This window comes from Danio rerio, chromosome 13 (assembly GCF_052040795.2).
Source record: "Danio rerio strain M-AB ecotype USA chromosome 13, GRCz13ab, whole genome shotgun sequence".
Classification (NCBI taxonomy): domain Eukaryota; kingdom Metazoa; phylum Chordata; class Actinopteri; order Cypriniformes; family Danionidae; genus Danio; species Danio rerio.
In genome coordinates, this window is record NC_141033.1 from 37,139,409 (window position 1) to 37,158,649 (window position 19,241).

Consider the following 19,241-nt stretch of genomic DNA (forward strand, 5'->3'; position numbering starts at 1 on the left):
TATGTCATATTCATATATAAATCATTTTTGATCAATTTTGAAATATATGTAGCAAGTACATATGACACATTTGATATCTCTGCGCACCACTAGTACACGTACTACACATACAGTACCGCAGTTTGAGAACCACTGGTCTACATTATTATTTATTATTAATTTATTTATTTATATTTGTAAGCGGGGAAAGTGCTCCACAGTAATAACGATGAACTTACGAATTTAGTTTGTGACAGAAGAATTGTAGTAGCATGTGTCTTTATTATAAATAAATATATCCAGGTTTATCTGTTTTCTCTTTTGCTTAGTTTTGTTTGGTTTACATTATGTTTTGTTTAGGTAAACTTTTATTCCTTGTTGGGGTTTTTTTGTAGTTGAATTTGCTTTGTTTTGTTCTTTACCTTCAGATTTGTTCTTAAATGTTGTTTTCCTTTGTTTTGTTACCGCCTAAAAATGTAGTAGCACAAAGTGTATGTATGCTTAAGCTAAATGCATGTGTTTATTTCTGACTTTCTGTTTTTGTGTTTTTTTTTTAGATCAAAAGGATGTTGAAATGATGAGCCAGACAGGTATGTCTTTCTTGTATGATCATTCATAGCTAAGAGATTTTGTTTTCCCTGAAACTGACCTTCTGGCATAAAAGCTTGAGAGAGTCATTTCCAAGTAGTTATAGTTTACAAGCAAGAAAAGCAGATCTGTGGACTTACTACTTTATATTAATTTTCTTAAAGATACATCACTTTGAAATGTCTTGTTATCATAGTATTTAAATTCTATGTCATTTGTCTAAACGTAATGATTTATTTTATTCACTACAACTTGCGGCTGGTTTTTGTTCCTGAACCAGAACTAAACAATAACACTAATTTAATCGGTCAAAACTTTAACTATATTAAAGATGGGATTTAAAACTTGTGATGCTGTAATATCAAAATTTATTATCGCACTGAAGTTTCTCTTTCTCAGTGAGCCATTAAAAAAAGGAGATGTTTGATAATCAAACATCAGCTGGAGTCTTCCCTGTTCCTCTTCACAGAAGAATTTGCTCTTTCATTTCAGCTTGCCAGCAGCAGGAGTGATTAGATAACAATCATCTTCTCTTCTTTAATATGGGATTAGCCACTGCAGTCTGATGAAAGCACCACAAAAAGATTTTTCTTGCTTGATTTTTTTTAGGAGGGATTTAAGAAGAAAGACACAAATCTTGTCATTAAGTTTTTCTCTTGTTTGATTTCAGAGGAAACCCAAGAAGATGTGCCGATGGATAGCCAGAAGCCAGGTTTTTATCTTTCTTTTTTCTCTTATCCAGTATTAGTCTGGATTACTATAAGCATCAACAACATAATGCTTATGCACAGAACACTTTCAGTAGCCCGTAAATGAAATTGATGAAATATCACTGTTTTAAAATAAATTTAGCAATTTTATATGCAAAAATACTTCATAGAAATTAGTTTCTAATGTGTTGTTTGGTCAATTACGTTACAGGTATATTGTGGTTTAAGTTATGATTTAAAGTATTTGGACTCTTTCTATTTCAACTAACACCAATCTGAAAAAGATCTAAAAAGTGAGGGAGCTGTGAAAAATAAAGTTTGTTTAATTAGTTCGCTTTGCATTTATTTAATCAAAATATATAATTAAATTTAAAATAAATATTATCAATATTTTATTTCAATATCTGAAAATTGAAGCGAGCTGTAAAAAAATCTATATCACTTTGCATTTATTTGATTAAAATATATTATTTGAATTGAAAATAAATATTTTCAATATTTTATTTTGTTTTGATTTATTTTATTTTATTTTTCATTTTATAGAATAATTTTTTTTTATTTTAATTTAATTTATATTATTTTACAACCTAAAAAGTAAAGATAGCTGTTAAAATAAACTTAACATTAGTTTGTTTTGCAGTTATTTGATCAAAACATGATTTAAATTTAAAATAAATATTATAAATATTTTTTTCAATATCTGAAAATTGAAGCGAGCTGTAAAAAAGTCTCACCATTAGATCATTTTGCATTTATTTGATTAAAATATATGATTTGAATTGAAAATAAATATTTTCAATATTTTATTTTGTTTTAATTTATTTTATTTTATTTTATTTCTCATTTTATTTAATAAGTGTTTTTATTTGATTTAAATTTAATTTATTTTATTTTACAATCTGAAAAGTGAAGATAGCTGTGAAAATAAACTCAGCATTAGTTTGTTTTGCAGTTATTTGATCAAAATACATGATTTTAATTTAAAATAAATACTGTAATTTTATTATTATTTTTTTATTATTAATATTTTTTTAATTTTATTTAAAAATCTGAAAAGTGATGATAGCTCTAAAAAAATAAACTCGCCATCAGTTCGCTTTGCATTTATTTGATCAAAATATATGATTTAACTTTAAGGATAAAAACGTTCAATGTTTTATTTTATTTAATTGCTTTAAGAACAATTATGTAGAACAACATTACTCTATTAATTAATTTTATTTCAACATTATTTATCAGAGAATCTGGAAAAACAAATTGCTGCACAATTTCCACAAAAAATATGAAGTACGTGGAAATAAAGGTTTAAACATTGATGATATTAGGTATAATATTTTACAATATTCAGTCAAATAAATACAGCCTTACTGAGCAGGAGTGCCTTCTTATACTTTAAAAATATTTAACAATTCTTAACACTTCCAAACTTCTGATCACTAGTGCATGACGTTCATACATATTTAAATAATCTCAAGTCTCCAAAAATGTACCAATGCTTGTTTAAACCACTATATACTCCCAATTTCTCAGAACATAAGACCAATTAGATCAGAAAATATGCAAAACAGGTTTGTCTGTGTATCTTGCTATGCACAGATTTTACTCAAACACACGTCATCTTCATGCTAGTGGAGGAATAAATTTATGAAGTCTCTCTGGTCTTTCCGCTTCACGTGTCACGCTGTACCCATTCACTGAAAGCTCTGCCTCCGTTGTCCTTCAACTCCTCTCATTACGGACAGGGAGAGTGGCTGTCAGTTACAGTTATTACCGTGACGCTTGCGTGTGTGTGTGTTTAATGAGACACCTCGCTCCAGTCCACACGAACGTACACAGACAGACATCAGAACATGTGCACAGACAGACACACACCAATGCACACGCTCAAATGATCACTTGTACACACACACACACACACATATGCCTGGCTCCCCCTGGGTATTCATGTAGCGTGATCGAAACTTTACGGTCAAACCCTGAGGACAAAACCAGCCAGGGTCTGCCTCTGCTCGCCTCGCTAACGTTGAGCTTGCGCTTAATGTCACTTTGACTGCAGAGCTCTGAATGGCATTTGCACACTCATAAGCTGCTGTTTTGTTTTTGATTTGGAGGTATTCACTGTGTGTGTGTGTGTTTGTGTGTGTTTGTGTGTGTTTGTGTGTGTGTGTGTGTGTGTGTGTGTGTGTGTGTGTGTGTGTGTGTGTGTGTGTGTGTGTGTGTGTGTGTGTGTGTGTGTGTGTGTATATTTATTTATATATATATTTATTTTATATATATATTTATATTTTTTTTTTTTGACATCCTTATTGCCAACTTTTGGTTTACTTATATCACACCAGCATTTATATAGGTGTGAATATGAGCAATATCAAGAGAAGAAGATTATACAAAAATCAAACCAAACCCTGTAATGTATATGATACTCTTTCAGTCTTTTTTATGTGTTGTATGTACAGATCCAGTTAAATTTTTATTCTTTTTTTTAAAGTATTTCCAAAGTTTCGTTTAACAGAGAACAGATTTTTTTCAACACCTTTTTAAGCATTATAGTTTTAATGAGTATTTTCTAATAGCTCATTTACTTTGTGTTTTATCTTTTTGTTTTTGTCTATTAATATTTTGCAAGGTAGTATTCACTTTAAAGTGAAAATTTAAAGGCTTGACTAGGTTAATTAGTTTATCTAGGCAAGTTAAGTCATATATTTGAGCCACACAAGTAGCAGTGCAATGTGACTGTATATCGGCACTGGTGGGAGGCGTGAGTTGGCTCAAGGCCACAGGCCCAGGGCCTTATATCACCAGTGACGATATACAGCCATATCACACTGCTATGAGTGTGATTTTTCATTTATACAGCAGTTCGACTTTATAATCATGTATAGAAAAAAAGACACAATCAAACACAGAGAGTTTCAAAAATCCTTTTTTACGACAGCCGAAACCATTGCTACTTCACCAATGTTACTTTAGAGCTAGTATTTAAATGATTCTCTTGAGTATTATTTAAAGTGATGACAAAACAGGTGATTTTGTTCACATTTTAAGATTATAAGGCTAAACGGCATGAAATGTCATCAGACTAGAGACATTTCCCAGTGATTCTCTGTTGCAATCAGGATATCACAAAAAAATATACAAAATAAACTGCATAGTTGCAATCTAAGCAACTGCATTCTTGCCTAAAAAAGGTTCAAAAGTACATTGTTGTGAAACAGCTGCAATATTTGTCAAACTGTAGTGAGTTTATTGATCCGCTGTCACTCTGTGTGGGTTCTGATATTGGCTATATATATTTATATATATATAAACTGCTTTTATTCCAGTCAAACTGAAGGAAATACTACTTTCTCCAGAAGAATATAATAGATCTGAATCTGTGAAACATCACTTAGGAAATACATATTTTAAAAAAAGAATTACAATTTTACAGGATTGCTAATCATTTTGCCTTAAACTGAACTGTATGTACCGTTGAAGTCAGAATTATTTGCCCCCCTAAATTATTAGCCCCCCTGTTTTTTTTTTCCCCCAATTTCTGTTTAACGGTGAGAAGATTTTTTTCAACACATTATTGAACATAATAGTTTTATAAACTGAACATAATAACTCATTTCTAATAACTGATTTATTTTAGGTTTGCCATATTTTTCAAGACACTTCTATACAGCCTAAAGTGACATTTAAAGGCTTAACTAGCTTTTTTTAGGTTACCTAGGCAGTTTAGAGTAATTAGGCAAGTTATTATCTTTAAAGGGCTAATAACTTTGAAATTAACCCTTAAAATAGGTTTAAAAAATTAAAAACTGATCTATTCTAACCGAAATAAAACAAATAAGACTTTCTCCAGAAGAAAAACTATTATCAGACATGCTGTGAAAATTTCCTTGCTCTGTTAAACATAAATTGGGAAATATAAAAAAAAAGAAATAAAAACTCAAAGGAGGGCTAATAGCTATGACTTCAACTAATATTCATTCATTTATTTATTTAAAAAATAGAATCAAAATGTTTTATATGCGGTTTTAATCTAAAAAAAAAATTAAAGATATATATACATTTTTTATACATATTTACAGATTTATTCAATGTATATATCTTTATAGGTCATGTACCTGTATGGATATTTTGTTTTTCTATAGATATAAACTCACAATATCTCTCACAATATCTCTCAAAAGATCGCTCACAGACACATCCACATAAACTCAGTAGCGCTGTCCCATGCAGCTTACTGTCTTGGTACCAGTTTTTTTTTTTTTTTTTTTTTCCCATGACATCCTCATCGCCAACTTTTGATTTACTTTCTCCTACCATCATTGACGGCTGTAGCTATAAGCATTATTTATAGTAGTCTAGCCAAGCAGAGGAAGCAGAAGCACATGTTCTGCTTGGACTGAACACAAGAGCCAGTTATGATCCCTAGAGAAAAGCAAAACACAGAGGTTTTTAAGACCAGGTGAGACGGAGCTGGAGATGCACAGAGACAGAGGCTAAATCTGAATTTACCTGAGTACCGAGCACCTGCGACGCATGAATCATTGCCATATGAGCGCAGATCAGATGCAACTGCAAAATTTGTGTTTTATGTTTTTAAATGCATTCATTGAACAATGTGCATTCTGGCCTGTTTATGTTAAATGTATAATAGAATGTCATACCTAATTATTTAAAGGTTCTTGTTGAAAAATGGGGGAAACTTGTGATTTGCAGGATAGTATTAGGATTTAATTGAACAATTAATTAGTATTTGGGGCTGCACTGCGATCTTTCAATTGAGCTTTTTAATGTGGTAAAAATGTGCTTGTTGTAAATATTCCTGACAAGATTTTTTGGTGTACACAGGGTTAGAAATTAAGACCTGCCAAATCAACCATGGCGGCTAACACATATCAACATAGTAGCCAATTTGGCATGTTATGATTTATAAATTATGTTATCTTGTTATTGCCGTCAGCTCTTCCCCTAAAGGGAGCCTGAAACATTATAGCAAAACAAAGTGTAAAGAAGGATGCACACTGAACGTCTTTTAAACCCAAACATAACCCTTACAGAAACACTACACAGATTACAATTACTTTAAAATCCCATGTGAGACATTTTTTTAAGGTAAACATCTCTGATTCACATTCATATTGTGAAGCTCATGTGTTTTTTTTATTTGGAATATATAGAATAATACACTGTAGGTTATCCTTTCTTGTTCTGTTTGTTTGTATGTTCAAATACTTTAATTCAAACTCATTGAAACCGCAGTCTTAAAGCGAATATGTATAGTGATTAGATAGTTGTCATATTCAAAGGTGTGCAATTATTTTAAATGAAAAATAGATTGCATTTGCCAAATTTTTATTTTCTTAAAAGATCCTTACAGTCTTTAATAGCTAAAGAAAAAGTTGACCTAAGAACCAACCTAAAAATACAGATTAAGACAAAGTATAATGTACAGTTTTAATTGTATACAATGTTAATTATATAAATGTGTTTTTATTTCAGTTTATGTGTGTATAATCATTTACACACATGGCCATATAACTCTGTACAAACAGTTTTAAATCCTACTGACAAAGAGTTTGTGTGAATTTTTAGTTTTTCCATAGACAACTGGAGGATTACAATTCACACCCTGGCTGAAAACATTTCATTTCAGCAGGAAAAGCAAGCCAAGCTTGGCAAAATAAACAATTTATCCTGAAAATGAATGACACCCATATTGTTTTCTCTGCATTGGCATCTGTGCTTGTGTCTCTGGAAGGTGCATGTGGGTCTCTTGGCTCCAGATATTTCATGAGAAGTCTAATGGTTTTTCTGTTTGTATTTTTTTAAAGCTGACAGCTCCCAAGCCGAGACACTGGACAAGGAGAACAAAACGCCTGAAAAGGGAGACCCAAGAGGTAACATCTCCAGTCTATCTGCTGCAAACATTTGAGGTTTTTTTTTTTGTGATTCAGTGGAAGTCTGTAAGCACAACTTTGTAATTTTGGCTCAAGAGGTTATTGACATAATTTTAAGAAACTGAAAAGATGCTCCTCATCCATATTGCCATTTTCACTGTATTTCAGAAAAACTGTTTTATTCATATTTTTAAATAAACATGAATAAGAGACAATAACAATATGAATGCTTAAAAATGGATTAAAATGTGTTATAAAGGTTTTAAAAGAATGTAAACGAAGAAAAAGACATAACAGTGCGATCTGTCGGTTTTAGCACAGTGCTCATTCAGTAAAGGCACAGCTAAACAGACTTGATTTAAATGTGCTTAATGTTGGAGCACATCTGATCATTTCTGGAAGCTGATTTCAGCAGTCGGGTGCGTAATAGCTGAAGGCCGATTCACCCTGCATTGACTGAACTCTTGGAATTTCTAATTTACTTGATCCAAATGATCTGAGTGATCTGTTAGGTTTGTATTTAGTGAGCATTTATGTAATGTATTCAGGTCCTAGGCCATTTAGTGATTTATAGACAAGTAATAATACTTTAAAATCTATACTGAATGTAACTGGGAGCCAGTGTAAAGACCTGAGGACAGGTGTGATGTGCTCTGATTTTCTGGTTCTGGTCAGAATCCTGGCAGCAGCGTTCTGGATGAGCTGCAACTGTCTGACTGTCTTTTTGGGAAGGCCAGTGAGGAGTTCGTTACAGTAATCCACTCTGCTGGTGATTAAAGCATGAACAAGTCCTCACTGGAAACAAAGCATTTAATTGTCGCAATGTTTTTAAGATGATAGTATGCTAATTTAGTTTTTTGACCTTATTTGTTGTTATTTGACCAAAAGAGCCAAGCTATGCATTTACCTTGAGACCATCATCTCTGTTCCCAAATGCAATGACTTCAGTTTTCTTTTAAACTGAAGAAAGTTTTGGCACATGCAACTGTTAATTTAATTTATGCAAGCACACTTTACAACATACACACACTCCTTTATTCTGATTGGCTGATGAACATTCTAAGTCAGGGGTCTCAAACTCGCGGCCTGCGGGCCATTTGCGGCCCTCAGTGCAATATTTTGTGGCCCGCGCCGACCGATGTACTCTGACAGAATCAGCGGAGCGGGGAGAGAGAGCGCTCCCCGCTCCGCTGATTCTATCCGTACACAGCGCGCTTGTCACTCAATGCGCGTTGTCGCGCGCGTTCTGATCAGCTGTGTTGTCGCGCGCGTACTCAAGAGCGGGTGATATCACGCGCCTACTGAAGGGCGGGACCGAGGGTGTGTCGCGTCGCGGGGGCACTTTTGATCATTTTGGAAGGGCACTTTCTATGCAAGACTAAAAAGGGCATGTGCTCTGCACAGGTTGAGCCCTATGTGTGCACGTGCCTGCCCTGCATCTTATAATAATTGCCGTGAGATTGTGTTGATATTATAGGTAGATACAGACTGATGTGACTGGAGTGGGGTGGGGGTGTTTTATTTATACATATATACGCCTTTTTTTAGGTGAGGGAATGGAAGTTTTGAGTGAGTTCCCCCACTTTTTTCCCTAGGACTTCAATAAGTCAAAGTACAGGTCTAGACTTAATGATGATCATCTTCAAGCCATACTGAGGGTCTCAACTGCTTCCGCCCTAAAGCCAAATGTGGTTCAGATTTGTGAGAAGAAGCGCTGTCAAGTCTCTGGCAGCAAGAAGTAGGCAAAAGATGCCATGTTCAGAAGAACTGTTCATAATCTTCACTCAATGTTCTATTAATGTTCAGGACACTTCATGTTCAGAAGAAATAATTAAAACTGTTAATAATGACATTTGAGGACTTTTTTTTGTGAAATCCCTTATGCGGCCCAACCTCACCCAGACTTTGCCTCCTGCGGCCCCCAGGTAAATTTAGTTTGAGACCCCTGTTCTAAGTAGTCTATGGGTATAGTATATATATATATATATATATATATATATATATATATATATATATATATATATATATATATATATATATATATATATATATATATATATATATATATATATATATATATATATATATCCGAACGCTGAATTATTTTTGTTATTTCATAAAATAAAAATAATAATAATGCATTTTTCTAATAACTCAAAGGCCTTCCATTAGTTATTCCTTATAAACTGTATTGTATGCAACAGCTCATCCCTACTTACCTACTGTGGTTTATAATAGCTAAAAAAAATTTCACATTTAAATAAAACCTGACATTATGTGATAAAACAATCCTGACATTCTGCCTTCAAAATACAAAATGTTTTTCCTACATTGCAGAAATACTTCAACTTAAAAAATTACCTCTCTCTAAAGTGAGCAAGCTATGGTTGCAGTAAGATCAACAGTCCTCTAGTGGCTGGTTATTAGGGCGGCTTTTACCAGTTTGTGTGTGTGTGTGTGTGTGTGTTTGTGTGGCTGATAATAGTCTTACTTTCCTCCAGAACCCTAAACGAGTCTGGCTTTCAGTAAGTGAAGAACGGAGGCCTCCAGGGCTCCATATTGCCCAGGTGGTGCGATATGAGCCTGACACAAACAGCCACACACGCTTCCCACTCCTCCATTGATTATGTGAACGCATGTCTGTGTCCCTGTGAACCGCGACTTCAAACGCTCTCCACGCAGATGGAGTCAGTGTGCATTAAATCCTTTTTTTGTGTCTTTCATCTGATGCGGTGTGTATGTGTGTGTGGGCCAGGGGCAAAATTGATGTCTTTTGCGGCCTTGTATCCCACTCCAGAGCAGACACAGGTGTTTGCTGGAACCGCACAGATGGATACTCGGTCTCTCCATCCCTTTTAAGAGCGAGAGGGAGAGAGAGAGACCCAAACACAAATTAAAGGCATTAGGCTGAAACAGCTGCTCCAGTTCACCCCAAAGTGGAGGCTTAATATCATTCAGTCTTAAGCAATTGGTCGCCTGTTTCCTCTCCATTAAAGCCATCATTTAGAACTCATCATGTTCATCTGAGCACTCGTTCAGCCATACTTCATTTCATGGTATATACAGTTGTTCAGTATTATTGCAAGCGTTATTGCCGGTTTGTAGTGAATATGGTGATTTGCTAGCTCAGACATCAGGTTTGGTGTACTTTTTAATGTAACGTATGGGGAATGCTAAGCTCAAGAGGCCTTGAGGTTTAACATTTAGTTTCTTTCTGTCTTTCAAGTGTTTAATTGTATATAAAATGGGTCGTGTGTGTTGTTTGTGTAACCCTCATAAAGCATTTAGGACACTGAAGAGATATATAAAACATGTTTTAACTCAAAAAGTATAAAATTCTCTAATTTTTATCGGAATATTGTCTCAGTTGTTAAATTCTTTTTGTAAAGTTATAACCATTTATAAAGTAATACTAATTTTGAACAAAAAAGGTTGTGTAAATCTAGATCAACTTCTTTAGTACAATATTGACTACCCCTGCAGCATGGCATGCATTTACAGTTTACAGAATATTGCATCGTAAAAAATTCCCAATGGTTAAAAGGGAGTCAGTTATGTAATAACATGGTTGTATTTTTTATTTTTTATTTTTTGCTCATTCACTTATTAATGAAAGTTGCAACAGTTGCATACAGAATATGATAGTATCATAAAAATGTTATGTTTCCAAGATTAAATAAGACACACACACACACACACACACACACACACACACACACACACACAGACACACACACATAGACCAATTCAACTCATACTGATAATAATCCTTAAATAATATTAAAGATAATTAATAATAAAACTATTGATGGTAATAATAGTAATTTATACTATCAAATTTGATCTATATTATCGATATTGTATCTAAATCTATCAAATTATATATATATATATATATATATATATATATATATATATATATATATATATATATATATATATATATATATATATATATATATATATATATGTTCACTTTCACTTTCCTTCACAATTCACCAACCCTCTTGACTATCGTCCACGACAACCCCCCTAACGATCCAAAAGGGATACATTTTGTAATAACAGTGGTTTTATTTAATTTTTTGGCTCATTCACTTGATTATATGTGATGCAACAATTGCACACAGAATATGATAGTGTCATCAAATTTTTATATCAAATTTGATCTATATTGTCTATATTGAATCTATATTAAATTGGATCTACATATATCCATATTATCAATTTCATCAAATTTAAATATGTATGTATTTTTCATTAAAAAAGCAGCTTTGAACTTTAAATTCAACTTTTAAAAACTGTTGAACATTTAAGCAGAGTTTAAATTCAATAGAAGTTTTATCATTTATTTATTTATTAAGAAAAATATTTACGAAAAAAAATAACATGTAAATCCGTATAATGTCATTATTGCGTTTTTCACTAGACTTTTCAATATGGTAGAATCACTAACATTCTCTCTCATTGCTTATTTATTTATTGTTTAATGCGCTTCCAAATATAAGGTGTTTCTGTTTGTTAAACATAAATTAAAACTGCAGCCACTTGACAATCACTACTGTCCACTAAAATCCTAGTAAATATTACCAAATAACAGTTAAATTGCATATAATGCACTCAAGCACATGTGTCAAACTCAGATGCTGGATAAGTGTAAACACACTTGATCAAACTAATTGAGTCCTTCAGGCTTGTTTTAAACCTACAGGTAAGTGTATTGAAGCAGGGTTGGAACTAAACTTTGTCGGGCTACGACCCTCCAGGAACTGAGTTTGACACTGCACTAAAGGATAAGTAAATTTAATTCATCCAAATTCAATTCAAATTAATAAATCCGAATCACCTTAATTTTACAATCTTTAAGTCTAACAAGTTACAATTTACTCAAACCGATTTGATTTCCCGTAACAACCTATAAAACACACCACAACTAATGTAAGCCTTAATCCTCATTCTGACACACAGACAAGAATCATTCATGCACATTCTCAAATTTATATGAGGGCACCTGAACAGACTTGACTAATCAGAGACTTCAGCCATACATACAAATCTGCAACACACACACACACACACATAGCAAACAAGAGAGAAGAACATCTGCTGCATCCAGTGGAGTACCAAAGAAAGGCTCTCCATCTCCCAGATGCTGTGGTTTTACCAGCCGTCCCTGATCAATTAAACGCCTACAGCAAATTCCACGAGAAAGGCTGAAAGACTGAACATTTGCATTCCATTTCCATATTTGTTCAGTTTCCCGCTCTAAAAATGCCATTCAGATGTTAAAATGAAGAGCGAGTTTGTGTGATAATTATTTTGCTTCTCAATATTCACTGTGATATTGTTCAAAGCGTGATATATCGCTTTTGTTTTGTGCCATGTCATGTTTTCTGTTTCTTTCAGCTGACATTGACACGTTTCCCAAATGTGTGTTATTTATGTGTGTGTTTTGGTTTGTTTTAAGTTGAAGGGAGTCCAGCGGCCAAGAAGAAAGATGAACAGGAGCTGAAGAAAGACAAGGGAGACGACCCGCTAGTCCTTGGTAAGATTACACATCATTCACACGCTGTTTTCCTCACTGGAGATAAAGGAAACATCAGCCCAGACAGATTACAGAAAAAGGGCATAGATTTATAAGACACACAAAAAACGGACATAAAACAATAGAAACTTAGGGATGATTTGAATATTTTATCATATTATCCAACCGTATCTGCTTCTGTATATAATTATTTGCATGGCAAGTGTTATCTGATAATTGTGCATTTTAATTATTGCAGCAACTCTGTAGCTTTTTTCCTCTTCTGCTACATTGCCTGAGGTTTTATTTTGTGAGTCTGGTTGTTCCTCTCACTGATAAGGCAAGTGATTATTTATAGATAGTTATGAGTAAAATTGCTTTACATTCACAGAAAGTTTAATTACATGCAGAAAGTTTTCTGGGATATGTGACTCGATAACTGTATCAGCACTGATCAAAGGAAGTCTGAGAATTTGTTAATTCATTAATTTATAAAGTTTATCAGTGAATTTTTAATAGACTGATTATTGATTCTGCTGGTGTTATGTGTCTTTAACTGATATAGACTTAAATCTTGTGCCCTTGGTATATATGTAGTAGTGACCTTTTTAAAGATTTAGGGCCCTATCATACACCCGGCGCAATAAGGCGCAAGATGTGTTGTACGCTCTCCACTGAAGACATGCAAGAGCCTACATAATTAATTTTAATTGTTCAGCACAAAGGTTTGTTTTAAAACTATTTCTAAATTCAGTTCTAATTTTCAGCAAATTAATAAATGAACAATAATAACAAAGTGTGGTCAATATCCAAACACACGCCCTATGCCCCTTATGGTCAAACACCTGACAGGTGGACAAATCTAAGCTTGTTTTTAACGAAACAAATATGAATGTGCATATAGTAAATAATAGTAGTGGGTTTTACATTAATATTTATTTAATATATTTTACATTTGTAAATATATGTGTGTATTGCTGTACATCCTGTGTGTATTAAGCAATGTGTAAGCGAGGCACACAACAAACGCACTCTGAGCTGGACTTTAGACATGTTTTCAGCTGGTTTATTGCACAGTATTTTAGTTCAAATAAGCAAAATAGCTCTAAATAGCAATGTGCCAACAATGCGCCTTAACACACCTCTTTTCTCCCAGAACACCCATGAGTTTACAAAGTGGTGCAAATGGATTTGCTATTTGGAAAATGAGAAAATTAAAGTTGTGCTGGTCTGAAAATAGTAACAAGTTGGGGCAATCACGTCTTGCGCCTTATTGCGCCGGGTGTATGATAGGGCCTTAGCTGTGCATATAGCCCATTACCTTGAACTAACAACGAACAACTGTATTTTCTCAATGTTGAATAACATGAACAAATACTTTAGTAAATGTATTGTTCATTGTTTGTTTGTGGTTGTAAATTCATTGCTCAACATTAACTAATACAACCCTATTGTAAATTGTGTCCAAATAATATAATGTAATTGCTTTTGTGACATTCAGCAGCATTAATAATGGATTCAATGGTTTGAAACACTGTTCTTTTCATCAAAGATGTGAAAGCAAACTTTACCCTCTCAAAAACATGAAACAATTTTTTGTATCGATTTAGATTTTATGTACTATATATTACGGCTGGACAATAACATGATCTATAACAGGGACATCCTAACAGTCCTGGGGGGCCGGTGTCCTGCATTTTTTAGTTCCAACCCCAATTAAACACACCTGAACTAGCTAATCAAGCTCTTTCTAGGTATGCTAGAAACCTCCAGGGAGATGTGTTGAAGGAAGTTGGAGCAAAACTATGCAGGACACCAGCCCTCCAAGACCGAGTTTGGACACCCCAGACCTAAAATGACCTTTTTGACCTAAAATCAAAACCTAGATTAGTTTAACAGCTAAAGTTTGAATGTTGAATAATTGTTTTACTTTCAATGTAAATATTTATATGCTATTTTGTCTCCTTATAGTTCATTATGTAATCATTTATACCAGTGGTTCCCAACCTTTTTTGCCTGAGACTGCATTTTTTCCCCAGAAAATATTGTAAGGCCCCCTCCTTAATGATATAATCGCTCATATAGGTTTGCAGTAATGATGACAAAAAATGTTTTATTCAAACAAACGTTATGTTTACCACTATATCTAGATATGCTTATGCACAAATAATAACCTAATGTTTCCCAGACATGGGTTGCCTCAGGAAAGGCAATCGCTGCATAAAACATGCTGGATAAGTTGGTGTTTTTTTCAAACTGCAGTGTTTGGGTGTTCTATGTTGAACAAACTTGTGCAAACTCTTGAAATACACGATATGCCGCCATCATTTGCAATCTCCATCTGTTGATCTACTTGCACAGCCATGGTGGATTCACCTGATTTGTTGACAATTGGGTTGCAGATCTTTGGGTTGCAGGTCGCAGGTTTATACAGTCATTGGACGCAAGTGAAAGTACTGTCATTTTTCAAAATAAAAGACTTTTCAAAATAAACGATTGTTCAGACTCAGATAATAAATAAAACGGAAATAATTAACGATTTCTTGTGCAGCCTAATACCAATTGATCCACAGACCGGTAGTTGAGGACCACTGAGCTACGTGATAAAATGAAATAGAGCAACATGCTCATTCTCCTAATTGTCCACTGCTAAGATTTTTTCAAATATGACGCGACCCCCCACAAAGCTCGCTGAGGCCCCCTTGTGGGCTGAGACCCCCCCTGTTGGGAACCGCTGACTTATACTGTAAATATACTCAACTATTAAAGGTAGGACATTATTTATTTTCTTTGTGATTTGTATTCGAAAGAAACAAACTATTTATGGTTATTTAGTGAATATTTCACATATATGCGAGTTAAAATATGCATTTTAAAGTTCTCTTTTAATAGTCTGCAATCATGACTCAGCTTGGATGCTGAAGAATTTCTCAATTTGTCTTGAAAATCCTCTTAGAAAAGCCATTACAAGTTTGCAAATATGGCATTGTGTGTACTGTTTAACCATTTTTTCACTCAAACATCCAAAGCACTATTGTCTTAATATGTATTTGCTAGCTGTGACCACACAGCCTTGTTAAATACAGACATCTTAAATCTGAAAACAAAACTGCACATGGTGTTTTCTCAAAGGCGTATGCTGTCAAAGAGCTGTCAGCCGTTTAAAGCAGTACGAGTGGGCAGAAGAACCAGCTATCATTTTTTTAATCTTCTAACTTTCATACAGGAGATCCAGTCATCTAAAGCACCTGGCAGATAGTAGATGCAGTGTATGTGTGTGTGTGCGCACGTGCATAAGCAACAGATGAGCATTATCAAGGCCCGCTCTCTCCTTTTGCCATTTCCGTGATCGATTGCTCTCCTCAGATGAGTCTGTCCTCCCCTCACTCTCGAGGGCAGGGCTTCAAATTTGTCTCAGAGCCCCATTATTAAAAATGATAACTGTAATCTCACCGGCTGCCGGATCTGAATGAGGAAATAAAGGGACAGTAATTCTGAACTGGATGAATTATGAATGGATTTTTTCGAGTCGGAAAGGACAATGTTATTGGATTAGTATTGTTTTTTTGATCCGTTAATATGTTAATCTGTCTCGTTCTGTCAAGGCGAGGAGAAAGAGCAAAGCCCAGGAAAGAAGAAGATGCAGAAAGGCCAGGCTGATGAAGAGGGGAAACCGGTGGAAGGTAAGATCAGTATCATTAAGAAACATACATGTTAGTGTCCTATTTTTTCTTTGATTTGAAAGTGAACACAACAATGAAAAGTGTTTCATGTTTTCCCTACGTTCATTGCAAAACATGTATGTTAAACATGTATTAATAAAATATTTTTATAATGTCCATAGTCAAACTGTTTTGCTAGCACATTTACTTCAATTACTGTATAAAAAAAACAGTCTAAGTTAACTCAAACTGTTTGATACCAACATAATATAAAATATCTCCAAAATATTAAAATAATACCTTCCTTCTAAAAAAAAAAAGAAATTATTGCATACTTAAATTAAATTCAGATAAAATATGATTTATTAATTGTTGCTATTTATATATTTACTTCTTTATTTATTTTTATATAATATATTTGTGAGCATGTGTGTGTTGAAGCCAAAATTATGGTCCCACTTTATATTGTGTCGCTTATAAACTGTGAACTTTACACAGAAACTAGATATGTAAGTAGTATGTAACTACAGTGAATGTACACACTGGTACAAAGTATTTACTTGTGTAATACTGGTGTAACTACACACATGTAAGGTCAAATGTGTAACAAGACATTAATAATTATTAACTATTCAGTGTGTTGTTACATGTGTGTAGTTACACCAGCATTACATTATATCTAATTTGTATTAGTTTTTTTTTCATTCAATTTTGATTAATAATTGCTTTTTTCAGTTTCAAGTTATTTAATTGTAATGTATTCAATGTGTATTTATATACCGATCTTATATACCGAATTTATCTTGTATGGCCATACACCCAAAGTGCTTCACAGTCAATTTAACTCATGTTTATTTCTATAGCGCTTTTGGAATGTAGTTTGTGTCAAAGCAACTTAACATAAAAATTCTAGTAAATTGAAAATGTGTCAGTCCAGTTTTTAGAGTTGAAGTTCAGTTCAGTGTGGTTTAAATTTCACTGCTGAGAGTCCAAACACGAAAGAGCAATCATAAGGGAGGGGTCTCTCCACACCACAACCAGTGTGCAGCCGATGCCACAGGACAATAGTGCCAGTGCGCTCATCACACACCACACCAGCTATAGGTGGAGTGGAGAGATAGTAATACAGACAATTCGGTGGATGGGGATGATTGGGAGGCCATGATTGGGAAAGGGCCGATGGAAGGAATTTGGCCAGGATACCAGGGTCACACCACGGGAAGTTTATATATAAACTAATTTCGAGAGGATGACGTGCTTATGATTAACCCTGGCTGGTCCCGCTTTAGATTTAATATGACTTACTAATCAGACGATTCCAAACATACGTAAACTGATTTCCTTACCTTAGTCATCTTTATCTTGAAGAATTCCTGCTTCCACCCCTACTCCTCCATCTCTTTCCTCGATTAATCCAGTATAGGTTGGCACGGCGGCTCAATGGCTAGCACTGTTGCCTCACAGCAAGAAGGTTGCTGATTTGAGTCCCTGCTTGGCTAGTTGGTGTCTGTGTGGAGTTTAAATGTGTTTTCCAGTGCTTGTGTTAGTTTCCCTCGGGTGCTCCGGTTTCCTCCCACAGTCCAAAGACATGCAGTATAAGTAAATTGAATGAACTAAATTGGCACAGTATATGAGTATTTTAGTACTGGGCATTCACCCCATAAACATATGCCGGTGTACATGGTGGTTCATTCCACCAGGGCATCCCCTAATAATCAAGGATTAATCCAAACAAATAAATTTTCAAAGCTTTCAAAACCTACCTGAGCTCAGACACCCCTCTCTCCCAATGAAACAAAAGGAAGCCCCGACCTCAAGGATCTTCTGAGCTCAGGGCTCTCCCCCAGGACAGCATGCCAAACACGCTTTATTATCAATCATCAGCTAAGAATGAACTCTTGAATACTCCTTACAAGAAGTGCCATGGGATTTTTGATGACCACAGAGAGTCAGGACCTCAGGTGATTTGGCTGTGGCCATTATTGGTTGCTGTATTTTTTTTTTTCTTCAGTAGAAGGGTACCAACAGTTTAGTTCACTTCTGTATACTGTGTATATATACTGTGCTGTGCATACTGGCATGTCTGGAACGTTCAATTATGGCCACTATTTGTGTACACAAAACTTGATTAAAGTGTTATGTACACAGTTAATGAATAACGATTCCCATTTAGACACAAGCAACAGACTAATATACACACACAAACCCACACACACTTAAAGACGGCAGTACCAGATGTTAGACACGGAGAAGGTGAGATCGATACAACATATTTAAGAGGATAAAGCCAAGCTCAACACCTCACCATACGGTGCTTTTAACAAAAACACGCTCACGTTCACACACAAACAGCCTACAATAACACCTCAGCCGAGTGTTTCCGAGTGCTGTTGGCACATGGTCATTAGGCCACCGTTGCCAAGGTGTGTTAGCTTGTGGAACTTAGAAAGTCTAATGCGTGTCTGTGTTAGCATGAGGTTTAGTTAAAATGACAGACTTACATACCTCAGAAAAAAATATCATTAACATGGAGCCCTCAGGTTCAGAGACTTTATTCAAAAATCTATATTAATCATAGAAGCATACATTTGTTGATAATGTAGATTCTATATGCCTTTTCTGCCTGTACTTTTTTAAAGCAACAAAGAAACAAGTTTTTTTCCTTCACTAAAAATGTAACCCTTTATCAGTTTGTTTCTTTAGATTTAAAATATAAAAAAAGATTTTTAAATAATATTGTTTTTTTATATACTTACCCATAAATCTCCACTTCTGCAGCCTAGACCTAACAGTCACAGTTTTATTCATAACATAAAATAAAAAGCATTTATTTTCTATTCATATATTCATCGATTCATTCATCCATCCATTCATTCATTCACCTATT

General features: G+C 34.3%; 1 protein-coding gene across 4 annotated transcripts in view; it reads left to right on the plus strand.

The window, feature by feature from the left end:
* The window catches only part of macrod2 (mono-ADP ribosylhydrolase 2), an 862,504-nt gene that overhangs the window by 808,923 nt on the left and 34,340 nt on the right, over window positions 1–19,241 (plus strand). For all 4 annotated transcript variants that reach the window (XM_087277688.1, NM_200549.1, XM_087277690.1 and 1 more), the window contains 5 exon segments: window positions 537–569; window positions 1,238–1,279; window positions 7,103–7,168; window positions 12,636–12,713; window positions 16,298–16,375. In XM_087277688.1, coding sequence (XP_087133814.1) covers window positions 537–569; window positions 1,238–1,279; window positions 7,103–7,168; window positions 12,636–12,713; window positions 16,298–16,375 — 297 coding nt within the window.